The sequence below is a fragment of the Sus scrofa genome, chromosome 17 (genome assembly GCF_054392235.1).
Source record: "Sus scrofa isolate SSC_HxYL_T2T_F1_AM1 chromosome 17, Sscrofa_HxYL_maternal_Yorkshire_Landrace_v2.0, whole genome shotgun sequence".
In the NCBI taxonomy this organism is placed as follows: domain Eukaryota; kingdom Metazoa; phylum Chordata; class Mammalia; order Artiodactyla; family Suidae; genus Sus; species Sus scrofa.
Window position 1 is genome coordinate 31,966,964 of NC_139399.1, and position 23,667 is coordinate 31,990,630.

The 23,667-nt window shown below is 36.6% G+C and overlaps 1 protein-coding gene and 1 long non-coding RNA gene across 9 annotated transcripts in view; one reads left to right on the forward strand and one right to left on the reverse strand.

Annotated features, from left to right (window-relative positions):
- Nucleotides 1-23,667, forward strand: part of MACROD2 (mono-ADP ribosylhydrolase 2) — a 2,051,375-nt gene that overhangs the window by 2,017,304 nt on the left and 10,404 nt on the right. For 7 of the 8 annotated variants that reach the window (XM_085004514.1, XM_021077531.2, XM_021077533.2 and 4 more), the window contains 2 exons: nt 3,385-3,462; nt 10,991-11,059. In XM_085004514.1, the coding sequence (XP_084860640.1) occupies nt 3,385-3,462; nt 10,991-11,052 (140 nt within the window). In that variant the 3' untranslated portion in view covers nt 11,053-11,059. Of the gene's footprint in view, nt 1-3,384; nt 3,463-10,990; nt 11,060-15,564; nt 15,698-23,667 lie in introns of those variants that run through there. The other variant, XM_085004515.1, reaches the window with a different exon arrangement.
- The window catches only part of LOC146395206 (uncharacterized), a 51,848-nt gene continuing 29,909 nt past the window's right edge, over nt 1,729-23,667 (reverse strand). The window contains exons 2-3 of the long non-coding RNA XR_014832849.1: nt 13,067-13,134; nt 1,729-1,899 (exon numbers count right to left, since the gene is read on the reverse strand). This is a non-coding gene — a long non-coding RNA (uncharacterized LOC146395206). The remainder of the gene's footprint in view (nt 1,900-13,066; nt 13,135-23,667) is intronic.

Below are 23,667 nucleotides of genomic sequence, written 5' to 3' on the forward strand. Positions count from 1 at the left end.
GTCTTTATTTACTAGATAATTTAATGTTTTTAATTTGGCCTTGATTTTCAGCATTTTTACAGTGATTGGCCTGAATGAGGTTTGCTTTGCATTAATTTTCTTGGTGATCATAATCAGTAGCTTGATATTTTCCATTACATTTGGGAAATTATCAGCCATTTTCTTTTAAAAGATTGCTTTTGCCCCATTACACATACAATAGACCCTGTCTCATATGTATGCTAATTATTTTCTGTATTTTTCATTTATATGTTGTTCTTTTTTTTTCTCCCCCTTGCTTTTTAGGGCCGCACTCTCAGCATATGGAAATTCTCGGGCTAGGAGTCGAATTGGAACTACAGCTGCCAGCTTACGCCACAGCTCACAGTAATACCAAATCTACAACCCACTGAACAAGGCCAGGGATCAAACCTGCATCCTCATGGATACTAGTCAGATTCGTTTCCACTGTGCCACAATGGGAACTCCCTATATGTTATTCTTTATGTTTTCTTTGTTGTTGTTATTTCCCCAATACAATTTTTTTTTCTACTGTACAGCATGGTGACCCAGTTACACATACATGTACACATTCTATTTTCTCACATTATCATGTTCCATCGTAAGTGACTAGACATAGTTCCCAGTGCTATATTTTCTAACTTAGCTTTCAGTTCATGAATTCCATCTTCAGTTGTATCTAATTACTGCCAAATCCACCTACTGAAGTCTTAACTTCAATTATTGTATATTTTTTAGTTCTATAATTTGTGACTTCTTTATATAGTATATAGCCCAATTATCTGATAAACTTCTTTGCCATGAGAATTCTCACACTCATCACCCAATTCTTAAGCATATTAATCATATTTTAAAGTTACATATACAAATAGATCTCTGACATTTCTCTGTATTTTGTCTTATTGTCTTGGTCCCCAGTGTGCCATTCTTGTTCTTCTGGAATGACAAGTAGTTTTTTTTGACAGGTTCTTTTTTATTGAATGCTGGACATTGTGTGTGAAAAATGGGTAGAGATAACTTGAGCCTCTGGGTGGTTTTATGTCTTCCAGAGAGAATTTATTTTTGCTTCTGAAAGGCCAGTAGGATTGAGCAGAGCACTGAAATAAAATCAGAGATTAAACTGATTAAAAGTTGGACTTCCTTTATTTAAGAACTGCTCTATTTCAAGTTCATTCCTGCCCCTAGAGTACATAACCCCATCAGGGGATACATAGAAAACTCAGGGTGCTTCTCAGCATCCCTTTTCCTTGGTAGGCTCTGACTTCCAAGTTTTGCCCCTCTCCCAAGACTCCTTAAAAAAAATCTAGAGGCTCACTTCAACTTCTCTGTACACGTGGAATGTCAGGTTCACCATTTGCACATCTCAAGCTTTTGCATTAGTGGCTCTCTAGTGCCTTAAAATGATTTCTCAAATAATCTGTTCAGTCTTTCTAGTTGCTCTTAGTGGGAATGTTAGTCCTTTCTCCATGTGATTTTAACCTGCATTTTTTTTTTCATTTAGCAAAGTGAATCAGCTTTTTACATAACTACAGGCCATCCTTTATTTTTTTCATGAACTTAAACAAATTTCTTGCTCAGTTTTCTATTTGACAGTCAATCTTCATCTCTATTTTTAGAAGTACTTTGTATATCAAAGATATTAACCTTTTGTCTATGATAAAAGGTGTATTTTTCTCAATTTACAATCTTTCTTTTTAAAACATTTCCCATATTTTTTCCATTAAAAAATTTATTGTTTATATAAAGTCAAGTATTTCCATTTTTCATTATTACTTCCATTTTGAGGCATGCCTAGGAAAGATTTCCTGCTCCCAAGCCTGGAGAAATCCATAAGTTGTTTCTTCTGTAATTGTGTCTTTAAGGAATGTGTTGATGAGCAATTGAAACCTGGTCAATTTTCTAGAATTGGAGAAAAGAAAGTGATAGAGTGTTAAGTTCAGTTGGAAGTTTCAAATTTTGTTTTCCCTTTCCCAACCATATCCTCGGGAACTAGTGAAAAGAATTCATGGACACCATTACTTTTATGTTGTCCTGTTGGACTTGGGAGTCTATGAGTCATTTTTTTTTCAAGTTATCCTTTCCTGTCTTTTCTCATCATCAATGATATGACATCATTCTATACTAACATCTCCCAAATTCCCACTTGTTTAATTGTCAGTTTCCTTCCTCAGCACTAGATACAAAATTTTGTTTGGCAAATGACCCTGCACTTCAGACTTCAAATCCTAAATGGCTTTCTTCACCTTCCTTCACTATGCTTGTTTTATATATCTTCAGGTACTTACCTTTTCCTTCCATCCATCCATCCAGTCTCAAATATTGGTCACCTTTGAGTCTTGATTCTCAGCTTCAGTAAATCATTACCAAGAAAGAAAGTTCTACCTTTTGAAAGTACCTTCTTCTGAAGAGATTATAAACTGGATCTTTCCTAGCCTTGCTCCATCCTCACTAACAGGAACCCCAAGTTGAACATACTCTGGGTTCAATTCGTGTCACGAAAATGAATTTAATCTTGTATTTTTTTAAAGTACAGAAATAATAAAAACTTTGAATTTAGGGATTTTTCCAGCACTTTAGCTATTTGTATTTTTAAATGCCCTAGCTCTTCAAGCTGTGAAAATATAATAGATATTTAACTAAGAAGAGATTATTGTCCTTTTGACTATTTTTCTCACAATAAGAAAAACAGATGTTTACTAGACTTACTATAGTGTTCATTTTGCAATATGTACAAATATCAGATTATAAAAAAATGACCTTTTCATGACTACATTTAAGTATGTTAAACAGTTTCAGCCACAGAGAATGGATGACAAGCCTTATGAGGCTGTGTAAATAGAGAACAATTACAACAGAAATTAACTAAAGACTGGATTCTCAGCAATCCAAAATGGCAGCATCTGAGAAGGTCTTCTAGGAAAGCAATTGAGCCATTCATTTGTGTTTAAACAAAAAACTCACTGCCAGGAAAATGTATCTCTCAACTTTCAGGCATTCCTAAGGCAAAATAAGTTTACTTTTTTTTTTAACACTGTTTAAATGTTAAGCTACATAAACTCACATAAAAATTTCCCAAAATTCAAATTGCAGGTTGTTCTGATTAAACCAAGTTTCCCTGCTTTCATGCTACCAGACTTCTAATTTGAGAAATTGTGCATGTATGTATGTGATTATCTCACAAATTAAAGAGAATTGAGACCATGACAGCACTAAAGTTGTCAAGCACCTCAACCCACTATTTCCTCTTTTAACCTTTTCTGCAAAGGAATTTCAATCCCAGGAGTATTTTTAAATTTAAGAGGGCAATGGTGGGTGACAGAAAATTGACAGTCAGGCTGTTCTAATTCTCTGTTAATCAAGGACTATCTTCTTTTTCTTTTTTAGCTCAAGAAGAGGACACAACTGGAGTTCCTGTGAAAAGCAAGAGTTCTGGTGACACAGAAAACTTTACAAGTCCTGATGGTAAGCTTCTGAGCTATTTGAGTCATGCAGATGACAAACCTAGCACATATTCTGTGTATAATCTAGGGTTAAGTGAGCTATCTATTCTGTGAGTCAACATATTCAGATAGAACAAGTTAAAGTTCAAAACCCATTCTCTGCTGGGAACTAATAGAAGTGGCAGCCTTTAAAAAAATGGCAGGTACCTCAGTTTAATCTTACCTCACTGTAGCAAGGCAATGGTAATTCCAAAGATAAACTGACCTGAAGTCTTAACTGGTGAACTTTACAGAAACATCACTTTTGCAAAAGGTACTCGCCCAGCTGTTATCCTTGTCCATTCAGCATTCAGAGGAGTTCTGGATTAAGTTTTATCTAAGCTCATTCTTGAACCTTCATCCCTTCACCTCACTGCATCACATCAGATGGCTTGGCCAAAAACAGTGAATCTTTTTTGTTTTAACCATTTTTTAAATTGTAGTTAATTGGCATTCCCGTCGTGGGGCAGTGGTTAACGAATCTGACTAGGAACCATGAGGTTGCGGGTTCGGTCCCTGCCCTTGCTCAGTGGGTTAATGATCTGGCATTGCCGTGAGCTGTGGTGTAGGTTGCAGATGCGGCTTGGATCCCGAGTTGCTGTGGCTTTGGCATAGGCCGGTGGCTACAGCTCCGATTCAACCCCTAACCTGGGAACCTCCATATGCCAAGGGAGCGGCCCAAGAAATAGCAAAAAAGACAAAAAAAATAAAAAATAAAAAAATAAATTGTAGTTAATTTATAATGTGTTAGTTTATATATGCATATATATATATAATATTTCAGTATATATATATACACACACATATATATATATTCTTTTTCAGATTCTTTTCCATTATATGTTATTACAAGATATTGAATATAGCTCCCTGTGCTCTGCAGTAGTTCTTTGTTGATTATCAACTTTATATTTAGTAGTCGTGTGTGTATGTTAATCCCAAACTCCTAATTTATCTCTCCCATTTGGTAACCACAAATTTGTTTTCTATGTCTGTGAGTCTATTTCTGTTTTGTAAATAAGTTTGTATCATCTTTTTAGATTCCACATATAAGTGATGTCATATGGTATTTGTATTATCTGACTTACTTCACTTAATATCATAACCTATAGGTCCATCCGTGTTGCTGCAAATGGCATTATTTCCTTATTTTTAATGGCAGAGTAATATATATATATATAATTTATAAATATAAATATAAAATCTTCTTTATCCATTCACCTGTCCAAGGACATTTAGGATATTTCCATGTCTTGGCTATTGTAAATAGTGTTGCTATGAACATTGAGGTGCATGTTTCTTTACAAATTAGAGTTTTCTCCAAACATATGCTCAAGGGTGGGACTGCAGGATCATATGGTAACTCTAGTTTTTTGTTTTTTTGTTTTTTTTTTTTAAGGAAATTCCATAGTCTTCTCCATAGTGGCTGCACCAATTTACATTCTTAAAAACAGTGTAGGAGGGTTCCTTTTTCTCTGCACCCTCTCCAGCATTTATTGTTTGTAGACTTTTTAGTGGTGGCTGATCTGACTGGTTTGGGGTAATAGCTGTTTATAGTTTTGATTCAATTTCTCCAATAATTAGCAATATCGAACATCTTTTCATTTGATTGTTGGCCATCTGTATGTTTTCTTTGAAGAAATATTTAGGTTTTCTGCTTATTTATTAGGTTGTTTGATTTTTGATATTAAGCTGTATGATCTATCTGTATATTTTGGAAATTAATCCCTTTGCGGTAGCATTTTTCCAAATATTTTCTCCTAGTTCATAAATTGCTTTTTCACTTTCTTTATGGTTTCCTTAAAAGCAAAAGCTGGAGTTTTTGTTGTGGCTCAGAGGGTTAAGAACCTGACATAGTATCCTAGAGTATATAGGTTCAATCCCTGGCCTCGCTCAGTGGGTTAAGGATCCATGAGCTGTGGTGTAGGCTGCAGATGCAGCTCAGATCCTGCATTTCTGTGGCTGTAGTGTAGGCCAACAGCTATAGCTCCAATCTGACCCCTAGAGTCTGGGAACTTCCATATGCTGCAAATGCAGCCCTAAAAAGTTTAAAAAAAAAAAAAAAAGCAAATGCTTTTAAGTTTAATTAGATCCTATCTATTTTTGTTTTTACTTTCATTATTCTAGGAGACAATATTCAAAAATATATTGCTGCTATTTATGTCAAAGAGCATTTTATCTATGTTTTCCTCTAGGAGGTCCACAGTATCTGGTCTCCCATCTAGCTTCCCAATCCAGCCCAAGTTTAATTTTGTATATGGTATTAGTGAATGTTACAATCCTACTCTCCTATATGTAGCTGTCCAGTTTTCCCAGCACCACTTATTGAAAGACTGACTTTTCTCCATTATATGTTCTTGCTTCCTTTATCATAGATTAATTGACCATAAGATCATGGGTTTATTTCTGGACTTTCTTTCATGTTCCATTGATCTATATGTCTGTTGTGTTAGTACCATAATGTTTTAATGACTGTAGCTTTGTAGAATAGTCTGAAGTCAAGAGAGTGTGATTCCTCCAGTTTGGGTTTCCTCTCAATTTTTCTTGGCTAACCAGGGTCTTTTCTGTTTTCATACAAATTTTAAAAGTTTTTGTTCCAATTCTGTGAAAAATCCCATTGGTAATTTGATAGGTATAGCATTGAGTCTATAGATTGCCATGGGTACTATGGTCATTTTAACAATATTGATTCTTCCAACTCAAGAACATGGTTGTATTTCAGTCTGTTAGTGTTGTTTTCAGTTTCCTTCATCAGTATCTTATAGTTTTCAGAGTACAGGTCTTTTGCATCCTTAGGTGGGTTTATTCCTAGGTATTTTATTTTTGTTGATGCAATGGTAAATAGGATTGTTTCATTAATTTCTTTCTCTGATATTTCATTGTTAGTGTATAGAAATGCAATAAATTTCTGTATATCAATTTTGTATCTAGAAATTTTATCAAATTCATTGATTAGCTCTAGTAGTTTTCTGGTGGCATGTTTAGGATTTTCTGTGTATAGCATCATGTCATGTGCAAATAGTAACAGTTTTGCTTTTTCTATTCCTATTTAAATTCCCTTTATTTCTTTTTCTCTGAGTGCTATGGCTGTAAGACTTCTAAAAATATGCTGAATAAAAGTGGTGAGATTGAGCATCTTTGTCTTGTTCTTGATTTTGGAGAAAATGCTTTGAGCTTTTCATCCCTGAGCGTGATGTTAGCTGTGGGTTAGTCATATATGGCCTTTATTAGTTGAGATAAGTTCCCCCATGCCTATTTTCTGGAGAGTTTTTATCATAACTGGATATTGAATTTTGTCAAAAGCTTTCTCTGCATCTATTGAGATGATCATATGGTTTTTATTATTTGTTAGATGATCATATGGTTTTTATTCTTTAATTTGTTAATGTGGTGTATTATATTAACTTGCAGATATTGAAGAAAGCTTGCATCTCTGTGATAAATCCCACTTGATCATGATTATGATCTTTTTAATGTATTGTTGAATTTGGTTTGCTAGTATTTTGTTGAAGATTTTTATATCAGTGATATTCTTGTATAATTTTTTTTTCTTTTTTTTTTTTTTTTGCTTTTTAGGGCTGCACCTGTGGCATATGGAGATTCCTAGGCTAGGGGTCTAATTGGAGCTGCAGCTGCCATAGCCACAGCAACGCAGGATGTGAGCCGTGTACAAGACCTACACCACAGCTCATGGCAACAACGCTGGATCCCACTGAGCAAGGCCAGGGAACGAACCTGCAACCTCATGGTTCCCAGTCAGATTTGTTTCTGCTGCACCATGATGGGAACTCCTATAATTTTTTTTTTTTGTGTGTGTGTGGTATCTTTGTTGGGTTTTGGTGTCACGGTGATGGTGACCTCATAGAATGTGCTTGGGTGTGTTCCTCTGCAAAGTTTTGGAACAGTTTCAGAAGAGCAAGTATTAACCCTTATCTAAGTGTTTGATGGAATTCACCAGTTAAGCCATCTGGTCCTGGATTTTTGTTTGGGAGTTTTAAAATTACTGAGTCAATTTCACTACCTGTTATTGGTCAGTTCATATTATCTCTTTCTTCCTGGTTCATTCTTAAAAGAGTGTACCTTTATAAGAATTTGTCCATTTCTTCTAGGTTGTCCATATTATTGGCATATAGTTGTTGATAGTAGTCTCACAATATTGTGTATTTTTGTGGTGTCACTTGTAACTTCTTCTTTTTTGCTTTTCATTTTATTGACTTGGGAACTTTTTTTCTTGATGAATCTGACTAAAAGATTATCCATTTTGTTTATCTTTTTTTTAAAGTCTTATTATTTCAAAAGAACCAGCTTTTAGCTTCATTGATATTTTCTGTTGTCATTTTTAGTAGCTATTTCATTTATTTCTGCTCTTATCTTTTTCTTTCCTTATAATAACTTTGGGTTTTGTTTGTCCTTCTTTCTTTAGTTGCTTTAGGCAAAAGGTTAGGTGGCTTTTTTGATATTTTTCTTGTTTCCTGAGGTAAGCTTGTATCACTATAAACTTCTTAGAGCTGCTTTTGCTGTGTCCTATAGGTTTTTTAGATCTTCCTGTTTTAATTTTTCTCTAGATATTTTTTTAAATTTCCTCTTTGATTTCTTAAGTTTTCCATTGGGTGTTTGGTAGTATATTGTTTAGCCTCCACATATTTGTATTTTTTGCATTTTTTTCCTTTATAGTTGATTTCTAGCCTCATATATTTTTCATATTCCTTTCCATTGTGGAAAAGGATTTTATCATAGGATACTGAATATGTTTCCCTATGCTATATAATAGGACCTTATTGTTCACTCATCCTATATATATAATAGTTTGCATCTGCTAATCCCAAACTTCCAATCCTTCCCTTCCCTCTGGCAACCACAAGTCTGTTCTCTGTGAGTCTGCTTCTATTTCATAGATAGGTTCATATGTGTTGTATTTTAGATTCCACATATAAGTGATATCATATGGTATTTGTCTGATTTACTTCACTTATATGATAATCTATAGGTCCATCTATGTTGCTGTAAATGACATTACTTCATTTTTTTATGGCTGAGTCACATTCCATTGTGTGTGTGTATGCATGTACATGTACATATACATCCCCACACATCTTAATCCATTCATCTGTCAATGCACATTTAGGATGTTTCCATGTCTTGGCTTTTGTAAATTGTGCTTCTGTGAACATAGGGGTACATGTATCTTTTAGAATTATGCTTTTGTCTGGAAATATGCCCACAAGTGGGATGGCTGGATCATACGGCAACTATTTTTAGCTTTTTCAGGAACTCCATACTGTTTTCCATAGTGGTTGTACCAATTTAAATTCCCACCAACAGTGTATGAGGGTTTCCTTTCACACCCTTTCCATCATATATTATTTGTAGACTTGTTAAGGATGGCCATTCTGACTGGGTGAGGTGGTAACTCATTGTAGTTTGGATTTGCATTTACCTAATAATTAGCAATTTTGAACATCTTTTCCTCTTTCCATATTTTTTTTGGCTATCAGCAGTATGTCTTCCTTGGAGAAATGTCTCTTTAGGTCTTTGGCCCATTTTTCCATTAGATTGTTTTTTATTGTTGTTGTTACTGGGTTGTATGGGCTGCACAAACTGATTTTTTAATTAATTTTATATTTTAAAAAGTTATATATGATTGTAAAGGTTACTTTCCATTTAGTTATCACAAAATACTGGCTATATTCCCTGTGTTGTATAATACATCCTTGAGCCTATCTTACACTCAATACAAACTAATTTTTTCACTCATTGGCATGCATTATCTAGGCAATTAATTTTTTAAACCACAGATTCATCCATTGAAAGCCAGCCCTTGTTAATCATGCTCAGTTGAATGAAATCTGCCCCAGCCTGGTGGAACACTACAAATATCATTCTTAATTAGTTCTCTACAAGACATATTCTGAATAATACCAAGTCCATGCAATGCTCATTGAATAAAAGGTATTTCACACATTGATTTCCCAAATTTTACTTCTCACTTGGAGATTTGCCATGCACATTATAGGCTCTCAGAAATCTCGGCTATAAAGAAACTTATTAACATGGTTTAACATTGCTTTTCCCAAACTGATTTGATCATGTAACACTTTTCATACTAATACTTATTAATACGTTTTGGAACTAGTGACGCTTGTATTGAAGGAAGAACGTGTCCTGTATTTTCTTTTGTATGCTCCCACACTGGGCAAACTTATAATAATATTGTAGACCAGGATGGAAAGTAAACACATTATTCTTTTTTTATAGGTAGACTTGCGGCACCTGGCCAGTTTATTATACCTGGGGTATGGAGTGGGTTCACATATCATTAGAAATTGAGGATAGTTTGCAGAAGGAACAAAGAAACCTGCTTTAAAACCTTCCTCCTTGAGAGATTATTGGGTGAGAGGCCATACAATGACACTGCCCTTTTCACATCTCTTTGGAATGTGAAAATGAGCACCTGCTACTATTTTACTTTGAGTTTTCATGGTTAATATACAGGGATTTAGACTGTTGATTTTGTGCAAATAAATGAGGAACTACCCAAAGGAGAACAAACAGGTTACTTATTCAGAGCTTTATACCAAGGGTGTCAGCCATTATCATTTAAAGGCAGGCAAGGAAGTAGAGAAACTTTATAGCTAAAAAAAGCAAAGACATTAAGCATTCTCTGGATAGGAAGTTGTCAGCAAGGGGATTCTGGACTTGGGCTAACTAGAAGTAGCTGGTTGGTCTGGGAACATGAAAGCATGGAGCAAAATACAGTGAAGCTGGCAATCACTGACCAAGTCCTGACCATTCAGAGCTACTTCTTGCAGAGGCTGTGGTTAGGTGCCCAAGCTGGTTGCTGCAGAGGAAGTCAGAGTTCTGTTATATATATTCTGGCCACTGTCCATCTGTATATTAAGTTTCTCAGTTTATAATATGGGCTTTGATGCTTTAAAATACCAATTAAACATACTGGCCCTTGAAAATTTCCAGAATGTCTGCTTTATCTTCTCTGGGCTACTTTTGGACAGTAGTATTAATTGTGCATGCTATTCGTATGCAAATGCTTACCTAAAACAATACACACAGTAAAATAAAAGTTTGCAGGATCTGTTTTGAATTTCAAAATTGCAAACATAGCAAACCAAACAGGCCTACAAGCATTTTAGGCTGTTTTAGAGGGAGCTACTTACCTGTCCGCATATTAAGGATCTGTTTTGTTCTGTTTTTATTTTCTTAGACTTCTATTAAGGCTTTTGAACTTACCTAAGGATGGTAATAAATACACCTAAAATATCAACCCAAAATCCTCATATGAAATGACAACTCAGCTCCATTAATTCAGTAAATTCTTCCCTCCCTATGCCCTACCAGTAAAAATCTAATGGTTCCCAAATCTTTGAATAAAAACAAACTGAAAAGAGGTTTAAGATAGCAAATTAGTAATGTAATGATTCACAGGCCATTTTAATATGTTTAAGAGATTTAGGTTTAACAAATATTTAACCTTTCTGTTTTCCTTTCTGGTTCAGTTGAAATGAATAGTCAGGTTGACAGTGTAAATGACCCAACAGAGAGTCGCCAAGAAGATTAACTAATAGGTAAGTTGCCTTTGTGGTGAGATTTTTCAATTGATTAAACCGGCGGGCCATAGGAACTGTTTGTAAAAGGCATGTTGGATTTCCCTTAGCTCTATCAAGTCCCACAGCATGGCTCAGGCTAACCTTTAAAAATCTTTGTGCTAAATAACACTGGGTAAAGAACAGTGATTACTCCTATAAGTTCACCATTTTTAAAGGAAAAAGATAAGCTACAACATATCCAGATCATGCAGCACCCTGGTTTTCTGAGCTTTGACAACATTTTCCATCTATTCACTCACCCTGTGTTCTCCTGGAGTGATCAAATTATTTCAGCAACCTCAAGCTGATTCTGAAGCATTGCTTTTCCAGAAGCTACCTGCTGAGTTGTTAGTATATCTGTTTTTAAGCATAACACTAAATCTGTGCCCTGAAGAATGTGAAACACATTCGAGTGTGTTTGGGCTGATAGAAGCCTGCCTTATGTTCTACCCTCTCCCACCCATACCTATGGACCTGTGTGTTGGCACAAAGGTTTGTTGAGTTGAATGAGCTTCAGGGAATGCTACAGGAAAATAAATGTCTGGGGCATATCATGTTTAGGAGTTTTTCCAGACTAACATCCTAAATAGCTCAGGCAAGACTGAAGTATATCTAAAATAACAAGTGATCTGTAACCTTTTTTTGTATCTTGAGGGCTAGTGAGAAGGATTAGAGCAAAGAAGCCAGGCTTACCATTCTGATTCCTAGTTTAAAATGCTTATCTGTGAAAAGAAACCTATGGGATACATAAATTGTGGGTCATCCAGTGCAAGACACAAATGTGTTGATACTGTTGCCACTCTCACAACCTAAAAGTATAGAATTATGTTCTTATTCAGGAGGCTTTCTGAGGGACTTCTCCAAAGAGGTAAGGGAGGAGCCAGCATGTATAGGAGCTTTGCAGCAAAGACTCAGTAGTCTGAACATCAAAATATTACTATTAATTAAAGAAAACCAGATATCTGAAGTTAATGAATTTAGCACATTTCTATGTATGAGAAGACGCAAGAGTCTGGGCTCACTGAAATCATTTCTCTGATATGCACCTTAGCTATCTAGGGCCAGTTCTTTCCCATCCTGAGTCCTCTCTCAGGGTGTACTGTTGGGGGTGGCTGCAGTAGCTGAAGGCTTGGTGGTGAGAAACTCATTTATCTCCATCCTGAGTTCCCTCAGGGCTCACCACTGAGGTGATGGTATATAGCAGGCAGTATTTTTCATTCATAGGGCTTCTCCTTGGTCATAAATTTGAACAGCATTTGGGAAGTGTTTCATGACCAGTTTTATCCTATAGTGCTAGGAAGGTTCATTACTAGATCAAAGAAAAGATTCTGTTGATAGGCCACCCATTGTGTTAATTGGGGGGATTAGACCCTGCTGATGGTCTAAAATTCTCTAGATCACCTGTTTTACTAGTCTATTATTATGGCCCCAGGAAATGTTTTCCCTTGTTGCTTCTTCCCATATCTAGAGTTTCCCTATTACAATTATTTTAATAGAGTATATATGATCAATTGTGTCAAAATGTCTATAATCAATTTGTGTCATCATTAATTTTGTTGGAAACCTGGTTCCACATCGAGTATTGGAAGAGCCAATCTTATAAACCAGGATAAGTAATATAGCTAGTAACATTAATAAGGTCATAGTACAGCAGAGAGAGACCCAAAGCATAACAGTTTGGAAACAAAAGAGAACACATTAAAACAATGATTAGTACAAGTAGTTGTAATTTGGTTGCAATAAACCATGAAGTCCACAGGAGAGCCAGCTGGAGAAGCCAAATTCTGTAAGGATCCAGTAAAAAGAAAAAGGTAAAAGTTTCATCTTTGTTTACAGAGGTATACTTTATAAATTCGTTGTGGGTCATAGCATAAGTGGAAATATATTTTTTGGGAAAACAAAGATTAAAACCCAGTGTATTTCAGGAAAAGTTATAAAATTATAAATCACATTCATAAAATGCCTGATTATTGACCATAATAGTACCTGATGATTCGGATGAAGTCTTCAGGTTTTCCATTAGAGTTTTGTAATTTCTTATCCAGTTCAGTGATCTAAAAGTTATCAAAAATTATATTTTTAAGAAGTCCTTTTTATGAATTTTCTTGAAGTCCTTCATTTTATAAGAATATCAGAGTAAAACAATGGTTATCTGTAAATGACAAGACTTAAAATACATTGTAATTAGATTGTTAAACATGGTAACTGATAAGAAATTTTGATATTTCCGTGACATATAACATTTTAAGATAGTAACTAGAATTATGACTGGTGACATATACCAAGGCATCAGATTTTTACAAATTTCCTGTAAATTTTGTGATACCTATATTAATGGCATTTATCCATAAAACATAACCTAAGGTTCATCTCTAATCACTTGACAATACTTCTCAAGGAATTTAGCAAGCCATAAGCCTAATTAGTTTGATATTCTTCTCTAAGATGCCTTAGGGGCCCTGTGAAGCATTTTAAAGTTAGCTGGAAGTCAAAACAACCTTAATTAAAACTTGATAAGATGTTTGTCAAAAATATCAGAAAAGTTTTAAACAATTGGTCAAATAAGATCAGTGGTCACTGCAAGACAACACTTTTTCATTTAACCAAAGTGAAAGAAGATTTAAAAAAAAAAAAAAGTCATCATTGAAAAGCCCATAAACTTACACCATCTGTTAGCAAAAGCAGTACTCTAAGAAAACTTTGTTCTCTTAACAGAGAGAGACTATGAAACTCCACTCTTGTACCAGATTACTGCTAACAACAAAATTCATTTAACTAATTAAATTCAATCTAAATTCAGCCAATCCTGACCATGCGCAAAACTCTTCTCTTTGGGTTCCTTTCCATCAACCTCCTGTCACTTTCTGGATACATATTATTTTGTCCCTTACTTTTGTCCCATTGCAACAATCGGCTGTAGGACAAAATTACTTTCTTTCCCTTAACAAAATGCAATGCCATCTTTCATACCTTCTTTTGTTTACAACACATATGTTTTACTTTGCTACTATACTGAAATGCTTCCTTATTATTTCTATTAGCTTTACATATGTAAATTGGAATTCTCAACTCTTAAAAACCTTAATTTCTAGTGAAGTGAGCAATTATGAGCTGTCTTCTACATTAGCATTCTATAGATTGCCATACATAAAATACCAGTTGTAATTTCTAAAAATATTTGCTTTCTTATAGAAAATATCTCAGTATGGCACCAAACGTACTTATTCATAGTTCTGAACACCTTTAGTTTCTCTATAAAGAAAAACCAATGTTCAATAATTAATATTTCAGCATCTTGAGAATGACCAAGCTCTTGAATAAATTTCTGTTATTTAACTTAATTTAACACAATTCAAACATTTCAGGTTACCAAATAACTGGAGAGGTTATTTTTAAGTAGACTTCCCAAAACATGTCTAAAGAGTTCACTCAAAAGTTCTTATCTCATTGTATTTAATCTACTTAGAAGTTCATTATACAAGTTAATTTTTCGTGTTGTTGTTAACAAGCTCTGTAACAGAAATAACATGCATGCATTGCCTTGCTGTAAACCTAGGTACTGTTAAAGACATGTCTATACTGATTAAACCAGCAAGCTAAAGCTGGCTTTAATACCAGATATTAGGTTAATAGTGAATATTTTCTATGTCATATGAACCTGAAATTCATTCTGGCCAGTTTCTTTCATGTTTAGAAATAGTTTCTAAGCACTCATTTTGAAGTCAATTAAACAGAGCTCTTTTTTAAGTTTAATATTATCCAGAGGTAGAGATATCTCACATGCAGAACGTGTAGAGAGACATAAAACATACAAAACTAGAGGTCTCATAGCTTCACTTTAAAAACCTAGCTATGAATTTGGTATTACAATGTAAATGTACTAGTTTATAAATAATTGTTGGAATAAATTAAAGTTGCTTGCTCAGATGACTCAGGCTTTACTATTTATGGGAAAGATTTCAAGATTTGTATTCTTAATACTCTTAAGTGTTAATGAATTAGGTCTTTCCAATGGTTTTGAAACCTAGCAGGACCCTGTGGGAGCCCTCCCAGGTACAAATCTTTTCCTTGTCTCCCATTTCTTGTTTGTAGAAAATAAGCTCCCTTCAACCTCCTTTCAAGTACCAAAGAGCAGACTGAAACAGTAGCTAATCAGGGAAGTGAAGGAATGCAAAAACAAAGAGTATTCAAGAAACAGTAGCACAGTTGGGAATTCCCATTGTGTTGCAGTGGAAATGAATCCAACTAGTATCCATGACTATTCGGTTTGATCCCTTGTCTCAGTGGGTAAGCAATCCTGTGTCACCATGAGCTGTGGTGTAGGTCACAGACACGGCTTGGATCCCATGTGGCTGTGGTGTAGGCTGGCAACTGCAGCTCTGGTTTGACCCCTAGCCTGGGAACTTCCACATGCAGCAGGTACTGTCCTAAAAAGCAAAAAAAAAAGTTCAGTGATTAAAGTCAGGTTCTGGTTTCTCCTCAAGGAGTGTGCAGAACAGTAAATATCTTTGAGCTCTTCTGAAGGAAACAAAGGCCCCCAACCCGGTGGAGAACAGTAACTTCGGGCAGAGCATGCGATTCCTCACCACCAATCAGAAGAAAGTCACACACCCTGCAGCCCTCACCTCGAATTTTGCCTATTAAAAACTTCTTCCTGAAAGCCATTGGGGAGTGTGGGGGTTTCGAGCGTAACTCATTCTCCTTCCTTGGCCCTGCAATAAACCTTAATCTGTTCCAAACTCTGATGCTTCAGTTTGGCCTCACTGGGCATCAGGCACAAAGACTTGCAGTCGATAACAGTTTGAGTTTTAAAAGGCCACCTCAGTGTCAGGTTCTACTTGATTGAGCTAATTAGGCTCAGTCTCAGGTCAGTGTGGGCTGTATTTACACTTCTGATTTATACAGATTTGCAAGGCAAAGAGAGTTGCTTTTCATTACTGAAAGAACTGGTTTGTCACCTAAATGATATTTAAAAATTGATTTGCCCTACTCTGTTTTCTTTAATTTGCTCTTCCGTGAGAAGATTTCCAACTTAATTGAAATTTAAGAGTTCTTTGTTCTAGGACTTTAGTGTTCACCTTAGGCCTTCCAAAGCTTGCATAAAGTATTCATCAAGGCCTGCTTTCTGAGTGCTCGAGTTAAACGCAGAGTAACATTATTACTATGATTTTTGTTAGCTCCTGAGTATTAGTTTCCAGGTTTTACTTTATATTGTACGGCTCAGGTAACCCTACTGGTTTCCTTTAGTATGTTTATGATTTCCTGAAGGGCAGATCTATATGTCCTGTCTTATAATACCAAGCAGGGGAAGCATTCCCCAGTGAAACATGTCTATCCCACAGTGTTAATTAGCAAAAGAGATGTAACCATCCTAGAAAAAGCACATTTAAATATACCAACTTTTATAGACATTGATCTCAATCTTAACAACTTTTACATATTTAACTTTAGTTTCCACGAAGACCCAATCAACAAGTCTTAGTCTTACAAGTTCTAGAAACTTTCTTTTTATCCCTGGCCCATTTTAAATATTTTTATATAAAAGACTCTGGGATCCCCATTGAAGGACTGAGACAAGGAACTCAGGTCCTTTTGTCAATCTTTTAACTTGACTAATTGGCCTAACTGTTGCCCCATGTAATTCTTGGCCAGAAATCTCAGTATAATATTCTTACAGCCTTATATAGAGAGATAATAAATTGATAAATATATTTATAAAATACATAAAATATATAAAAACTCCTAAAATATAGTATATAAATATGTATTAAATAAATTAGATACCAGTAAAAACAGTTGTTTATAATGACAGCACTCTAAAAATTGACCAATTTAGAAGTTTCTCTGATTTAAAGGATCCATCATCTGGCCATTCATGAGATCTGAATAGTGACTCAAACCAGTAAGACGCAAGAGCCTTCCCAAGAAGATTCCCCAGCAAAGAGTGTGAAAAATACCACCTAAACAAGATTCAGAAAGTTTACTCTCCAAAACAGTGTAAGAAAATAAAGGCCTTCATCATGCAAAGGATAAGTGGCAAAAGCCCCTGAGAATCAGCACAGCTAGAATCTCAGTCTATTCGATTTGTTACCAAATATACACCATATGTATACCTTTTGGGTAGTAGAAAACACCCAACATACATACACATAAATGCCTGAAGAGGATCAGGCAGAATATTTACATTTGAAAGACACAGGAGGAGAAAAGCAAGTTACCCCTAGAAAGACTTTTGTTTCTTTAAGGTTAGAATTCTGAAAAGATGTTTTTATCAAGCCAGGTGTTTTTGTTTGTTTGTTTTTAACTTCATATGCAATAGAAGAGCCCCATTCCTTGTCATTTTCAGAGGGAATTTTCCTTTAATTCCCAATTAGTTGAGTGTTTATAGGCCTAAGTTTTGTGCATACCTTGCTGGGGTATTAGTTGGAGGCTTACCATCTGTCATTCCTTTTTCTTTCGTCTTGAAAGTGTTATTCCCCATTCAGAGGTTGGTTTGTCAAAATAAAATCACTAGTGATAATCGAGCGGTGGGTCAATGAGCTGCTTGTTAGCGTAACTCCTCTGGGTTTAACCCCAGAATCATTTCAGCCCCCTCTTATGTGTCCCTGGCAGTGCAAGCTTTAGTTAAAATAAGTAGGTTTCCTTATAGGGACAGCTGCACAAGATGAGGACTTGCCTCCACCATACTCATAAGTTTCTCAGTTACCCGAGAGAGCTGTTGTTGGCTGAGAGGAGATGTCCCCTCCTTCGGAGTTGAAACCTCTCATAAGATTTCAGTTTTATTTTGACAAACTCTATAAAGGTAGCCAATTCAATGGAAAATGACAGGCCACTCTTTCCTCTAATTACCCAATCCAACCCTATTCTGTCTTTCAACAGAGCCAGATCTTCCCAGTCTTTAAACTGAGGATAACCCAGGTACCTCTTGTTGAAACTAAGTTTCAAAAATAATCTGCCCCTCCAGAGAGGGGTATAATATTACTGAATAAAGTTTAGTATCATCGACCAATAATAGGAGATCTGAGAACCAGAAGAGACCTCCTCATTTGGGCTCTCTGAGGAAGTGGTTGGGCCCAAGAGGCCTCTGCTACCACCAAGTTCTGGGTCCTTGTAGAGTTCAGGTGAAGAAGTCTGCTCTGGGCTCCTTCATTTGGTCACCAAAATTGCCAACTGGAAAAAAAAATGCACATCCTAAAAATTGAGAATGATGGTTTTTTTTGGAGGATTTTCAGAGGACTTCAGGCCTGGAGGGTAGGCTCTGAGAAAGCTCTGAGGGACCACTCCAAAGATGCAAAGGAGGAGCCAGGACATACAGGATTTTTGCAGCAAAGACCAGGTAGTCAGAACATCAAAAGTTTACTATTAATTAAAAGCAGACATCTCAAGTTAATGAATTTAGTGCTTTTCTATATATGAGAAGATTCAAGAGTCTGGGCTAATCAAAATCATTTCTTTCATATGCACCTTAGCTATATAGGACCAGGAGCCTGTTCTTTCCCATCCTGAGTCCCTTCAGGGCTCACCGTTGGGTGCTCATATATGGCAGGCAACATTTTTCTGTCATTCTCAATGCATCTTTGCTGAAGGCTCTGTACTCTCCTAGAGGTCTATGTGGCACTAGACTCAAGCTCCAGCATCATGATTGATAAAAGTTTGAAAATATGTGAAAGCAAGCAGCTGTCTTCTCATCATGGGTTTTTTTGTTTTGTTTTGGCCGCCCTATGGCATTCCCAGGCCAGGGATCAGATCCGAGCCACAGTTGTGACCTAAGCCATGGCTGCAGCGATACCACTGTGCCAGGTCTGGGATCGAATGTGCATCCCAGCTCTCCTAAGATGCTGCCAATCCCTTTGTGCCACAGCAGGAATTCTTTCCCATCATGGTCTGAACATCATTTAAAACTAAATATAATAGCATTTGGGCAATACATATATACCATAGGTCTGCTAAAAAATATAAACTCACTCAAACATAGACTTACAAGCATTTTTTTTTAACTTTGTTCAGCTATTTAAAATTATCCTGCCATAAGCTGTAGAAATGATACAGTAGAGAGGTTTCCATTAGAAAGTAATGAAGTGAGACTAAACCTAAATGATTTAAATGCAGGTTCCTCAGTATTGCTTTACCTTTTGCTGCCAACAAACTATAGACTGCTTGTCTAGATTTTTTTCTTACAGACACTATTATTTTTCTGTGTGATCAATATCTGGATGAAGTATTAAAATAAGTATGTTTTCCTTGGTTAACATCAAAATATTTTCCTTGGCCATAAACATGAATCTATGTGCATTTACCCAAATGTATATGTTGTTGAAACTTAAAAGTTTAAAATTAAAGAAACTAAACTCTAGGAAGAAGTGACTTACACAGGATCACTTAGTAGATCAATGGAAGCTCAAATACCTTGAGCACAATGTTATTTGATGACACTGTACTGTTCCCTAAATAATAGTGTGTTTCTGAACATAGTTGTCACAGAGAACAAGGAACTTCATCATTTCCTACAGTAATATTTATGCAGCTGGGTTTGTAGAGGTTATCTGGTAGTTCAACAGGAAGAAAGAACCTTTAGTTCTGTGCATCATACCCCCAAGGAAATTAAATAAATGCAATAGAATTAGAATTACAGCATTCAAAGACATAACACAATAATTTTGGTGTGTAATTTATAATTGCAAAAAATCAGGGATATAAATGACAATAGGGGAACAATTCAATGAATCCATAGAACACTGTGCAAATGTAAAAATAATTTTTCAACAAGTATTTGAGGGCATGGAAAGATGGTTATGGAATCTGAACCTTTGGTTCCAAAGAAACAGCAAATGTGGCTTCCAGTTTGGGCTTTTAAATGGCTTTGTAACTGCCATTTTTGTGCTCTCAGAATGCTTGAATTTTGGAATCTGGCCACCCTGTAAGAAGCTCAAGCTGTGCTGTAGAATGAGGAAGGACATATCGAGAGAGATTCAGGAAACTGGGCAGTTTTGATATTCTGGCCCCAGTTGGATGCCACCTAGAACATATGAACTGCCCAGCTGAGCCCAGGCCAGATTAGAGAATTGTGAGAAATAATAAATCCTGAGTTGATTGATGCTTTGGAGTGACTTGTTTTATAGTAATAGGTGACTGAAAAGGTGCTGTAAAGCAGAACCCCTTTCAATGCAAATGTTTAGAAGTGAGAAATAAACTGTAACAAAAATGTTCTAAAATACATAGCTCAACTGACATGAAAGCTGAGGTCAGAAATGAAGAAGAATTTGAAAAACAAAGCAATAATCTGGTGAGCTGAAGATGCAGAAGCCCCGAAGGCTGCAGTTGGGTTGTTGTTGCAGAGATAGGTTTTTATGCCCATCTAGGACCTTGGGCCATTCAAGGTAAGGAGCTGAAATGGCTACCTTTACATATATAAATCTGGGATTCTCAGCTCAAGAAATTAACAAGGAGACAAGTCTGCTAGGGTGCTGCCTGGGGAAAGAAAAAGGCTCCCATGATAAGTAGAAAACATGAATGCACCATGCAACTGAAACACAAATTTTCATGCCATTCAAAGTCATGCAGTTTTATCCCTGGTAGAGTTAGCAAATGGAAATGTAAAATCATCCCTTGGAATTCCTACATAAAAAATAAATTTCTAAAGATGAGTTCACAATTTCAAGACTTACAAAAGACATAAGGAAATGATCCATCGTAAGTGAGAGTTGATAGGAAAAATTATAGGATAATTATTACTATGAGAACTTGAGAGAATAGAACATTTTAAAGATTTTATGAAATAAATACATTTAAGTGACAGATAGAAAGTAGATAAATATAAGAAAAGAGAAAACTAAAAAATTTGGAAAAAGCCAGTGAATATGTAGTAACATAAAATGGCACATGAGAAGACCTAGGGATGGAAGGAGAATAACCAAGATATTTTGTGTTCAATAAGAGTCCTGAAAGGAAACAGTCAGTAGTAGTTGGAAGATACTAGTGAGGTTTTCCCTGTATTAATAAAAGTTCATAAATTTTAAGTTAAAAGAATAATAAATTACAAGAAGGACATATTTCAAATAAATTCAAACTTAAGCACTGCATAACACCAGAAACAAAGAGAAAAAAAAATGAAAACACAGATAAAGGAGAACTCATCTAAAGAAATAAGATAGCAGGCTTCACAAGATCAAGAATTTAGATCAGAAGGCAATAGAATAATTGAGTCTTCAAAACATGGATAAAAATATTGTCAACATTGAGTTCTTCAAAATCACTATCATTTACAAAAAAAGTGTACCCACCATTTTCAGAAGAAAAAAAAAAAAAAAGATTTGCTACTCACATTCCTTTTCTCTAAAAGCTACTGGGGGAATGGGATCAAGATAGCAGAGGAGTAGGACATGAAGTTCACCTCCTCCCACAAAAACATTAAAAATACTTCTACAAGTGGAATAATTCCCACAGAACATCTCCTGAATGCCAGCAGAAAAGATCTCAGACTTCTGAAAGGGCAAGAAAACCTCCATGTAACTGGATAGGACAAAAGGATAAAAAAAGAGAAAGAATGAACTGGCACGTGGCCTGCACTCTAGGGAGGTAGCTGTAAAGGAGGAAAGGTTGCTGCACATTGGTAAGTATCCTCACTGGTAGGGAGATCAGCCTGGTCAGAGGGGGAGCTTCAGAACCTAGGAGGAGAATGCAACAGCTGGCTTGTGAGAGGAAAAGTGGGGAGTAACCTGCACAAAAGGTTGGCAATGCAGCCTATGCTCCCCAGCCTGAAATGCTCATCCATCTCTGCTAGTGGAGGGTGGGTGCTAAAGTTTGGGCTTCAGAGGCCAGACCCAGAGAAAGGACTGGGGTTGGTTATGCAGAGATAGCCTGAAGAGGCTGAACTATGGCATCTGAAGATGTACTCAGAAGAAGCCTAGCCCATTAAGAGGGGCAAGATGCCATTGTTGATGGGCATGTGAGGAGAAGGGCAGGACCACCATAAGAACGCCTTTCCTTGTGTGCCCTCTCAGACAATAGGACACTGCCTGCAGGAGCTCTAGGGGCAGGCATGAACTGCTAGACCATTGTGGACTCCAGAGGTGGGCATGGACTGCCACTATAAGACCCATGAGTAAGTTCCAAGTGCTGCCCCCACTGTTCCAGGAGCACTCAAGGGCTCCTGTACCTGTAGACCCCATATCAAGGGGGTAAGGACCTGTGGACTCCATCAAGGCATATGCTGAGGAAAGAGGCAGCAAGAATCCAAACTAAAAGCAGCTCATCAATTCCAGATAAGATGGCAGAATGGAGGAAACTGACCTCACCTCCTCTTATGAAAACACCAAAATCACAACTAAATTGCTGAACAACCTTCAAGAAAAAGAGATTAGAACCTACCAAAAAGGATATTTTACATTCAAAGAAAAGAGGCCACAACAAGATGATAGGAGGGGCACCTTCATCATTTAATCAAATCCCATATCTTCCAGGTAGGTGACCCCAAACTGGAAAATAATTATATCACAGAAGTTTTCCCACAGGAGGGAGAGTTCTGAGCAAGGCTCTCAGCCTGAGGTTCTGGCATTAAGAGGAAGAGCCTCCAGAGTATTTTTCTTTGAAGGCCAGTGGGGCTTGAATGTAGGAGCTCCATAGGAATGGGGGAAATAGAGACTCTACTGTGGGGCACATACAAGGTTTCATGTGCACTGGGACCCAGAAAAAAGCAGTGACTTCATAGAAGCCTAGGTTAGACCTGTGTGTCTTGGAGGGTCTCCAGAAGAGGTGGGTGTTGGGAGTGGCTCACTGTGGGGGTAAGGACACTGGCGGCAGAGGCCTCAGGGAATATTTATCAGTGTGAGCTTTACTAGATGTCACCATTTTGTTACAGAGACGTGAAACCACCCTACAGCCTGCAGGCTCCAGTGCTGAAACACAGCAGACCAAACAACCATCCAAGTAGGAACACAGCCCCACCCCCACCCTATAGGCTGCCTAAAGTCATACTGAGCTCATAGCCACCTCTAAACACACCATGTGACACAGCCCTGCCCACAGGAGTGACAATACTAGCTCCACCACCAATGCTCAAACACCAGTCCCTCCCACCAGGAAGCCTGAACAAGCCTCTGGACCAACCTTACCAACTAGGGGACAGACACCAGAAGCAAGAGGAATTATGATTCTGCAGCCTGCAGAAAGGAGACCATAAACACAGAAAGTTAGACAAAATGAAACATCAGAGAAATATATTCCAGATGAAAGAACAAAATAAAAACTCAGAAGAATAACTAAGTGGAGATAGACAAACTACCTGAAAAAGAATTCAGAGTAATGATAGTAAAGATGATCCAAGATCTCAGAACAGAGGCATATACAAAGAAGATACAAGAAGTGTTTCACAAGAGCTAGAAGATATAAAGATGAACAATACAAGAACAAATAAAAAATACACTAAAAGGAATCAATAGCAGAATAAGGCAGAAGAACAAATAAGTGAGCCAGAAAATAGAGTGGTGGAAATCATTGCTACAGGACAAAATAAAGAAAAAAGAATGAAAAGAAGTGAGAACAGTCTTGGAGACGTTTGGAACAATATTAAATGCACCAACATTCACATT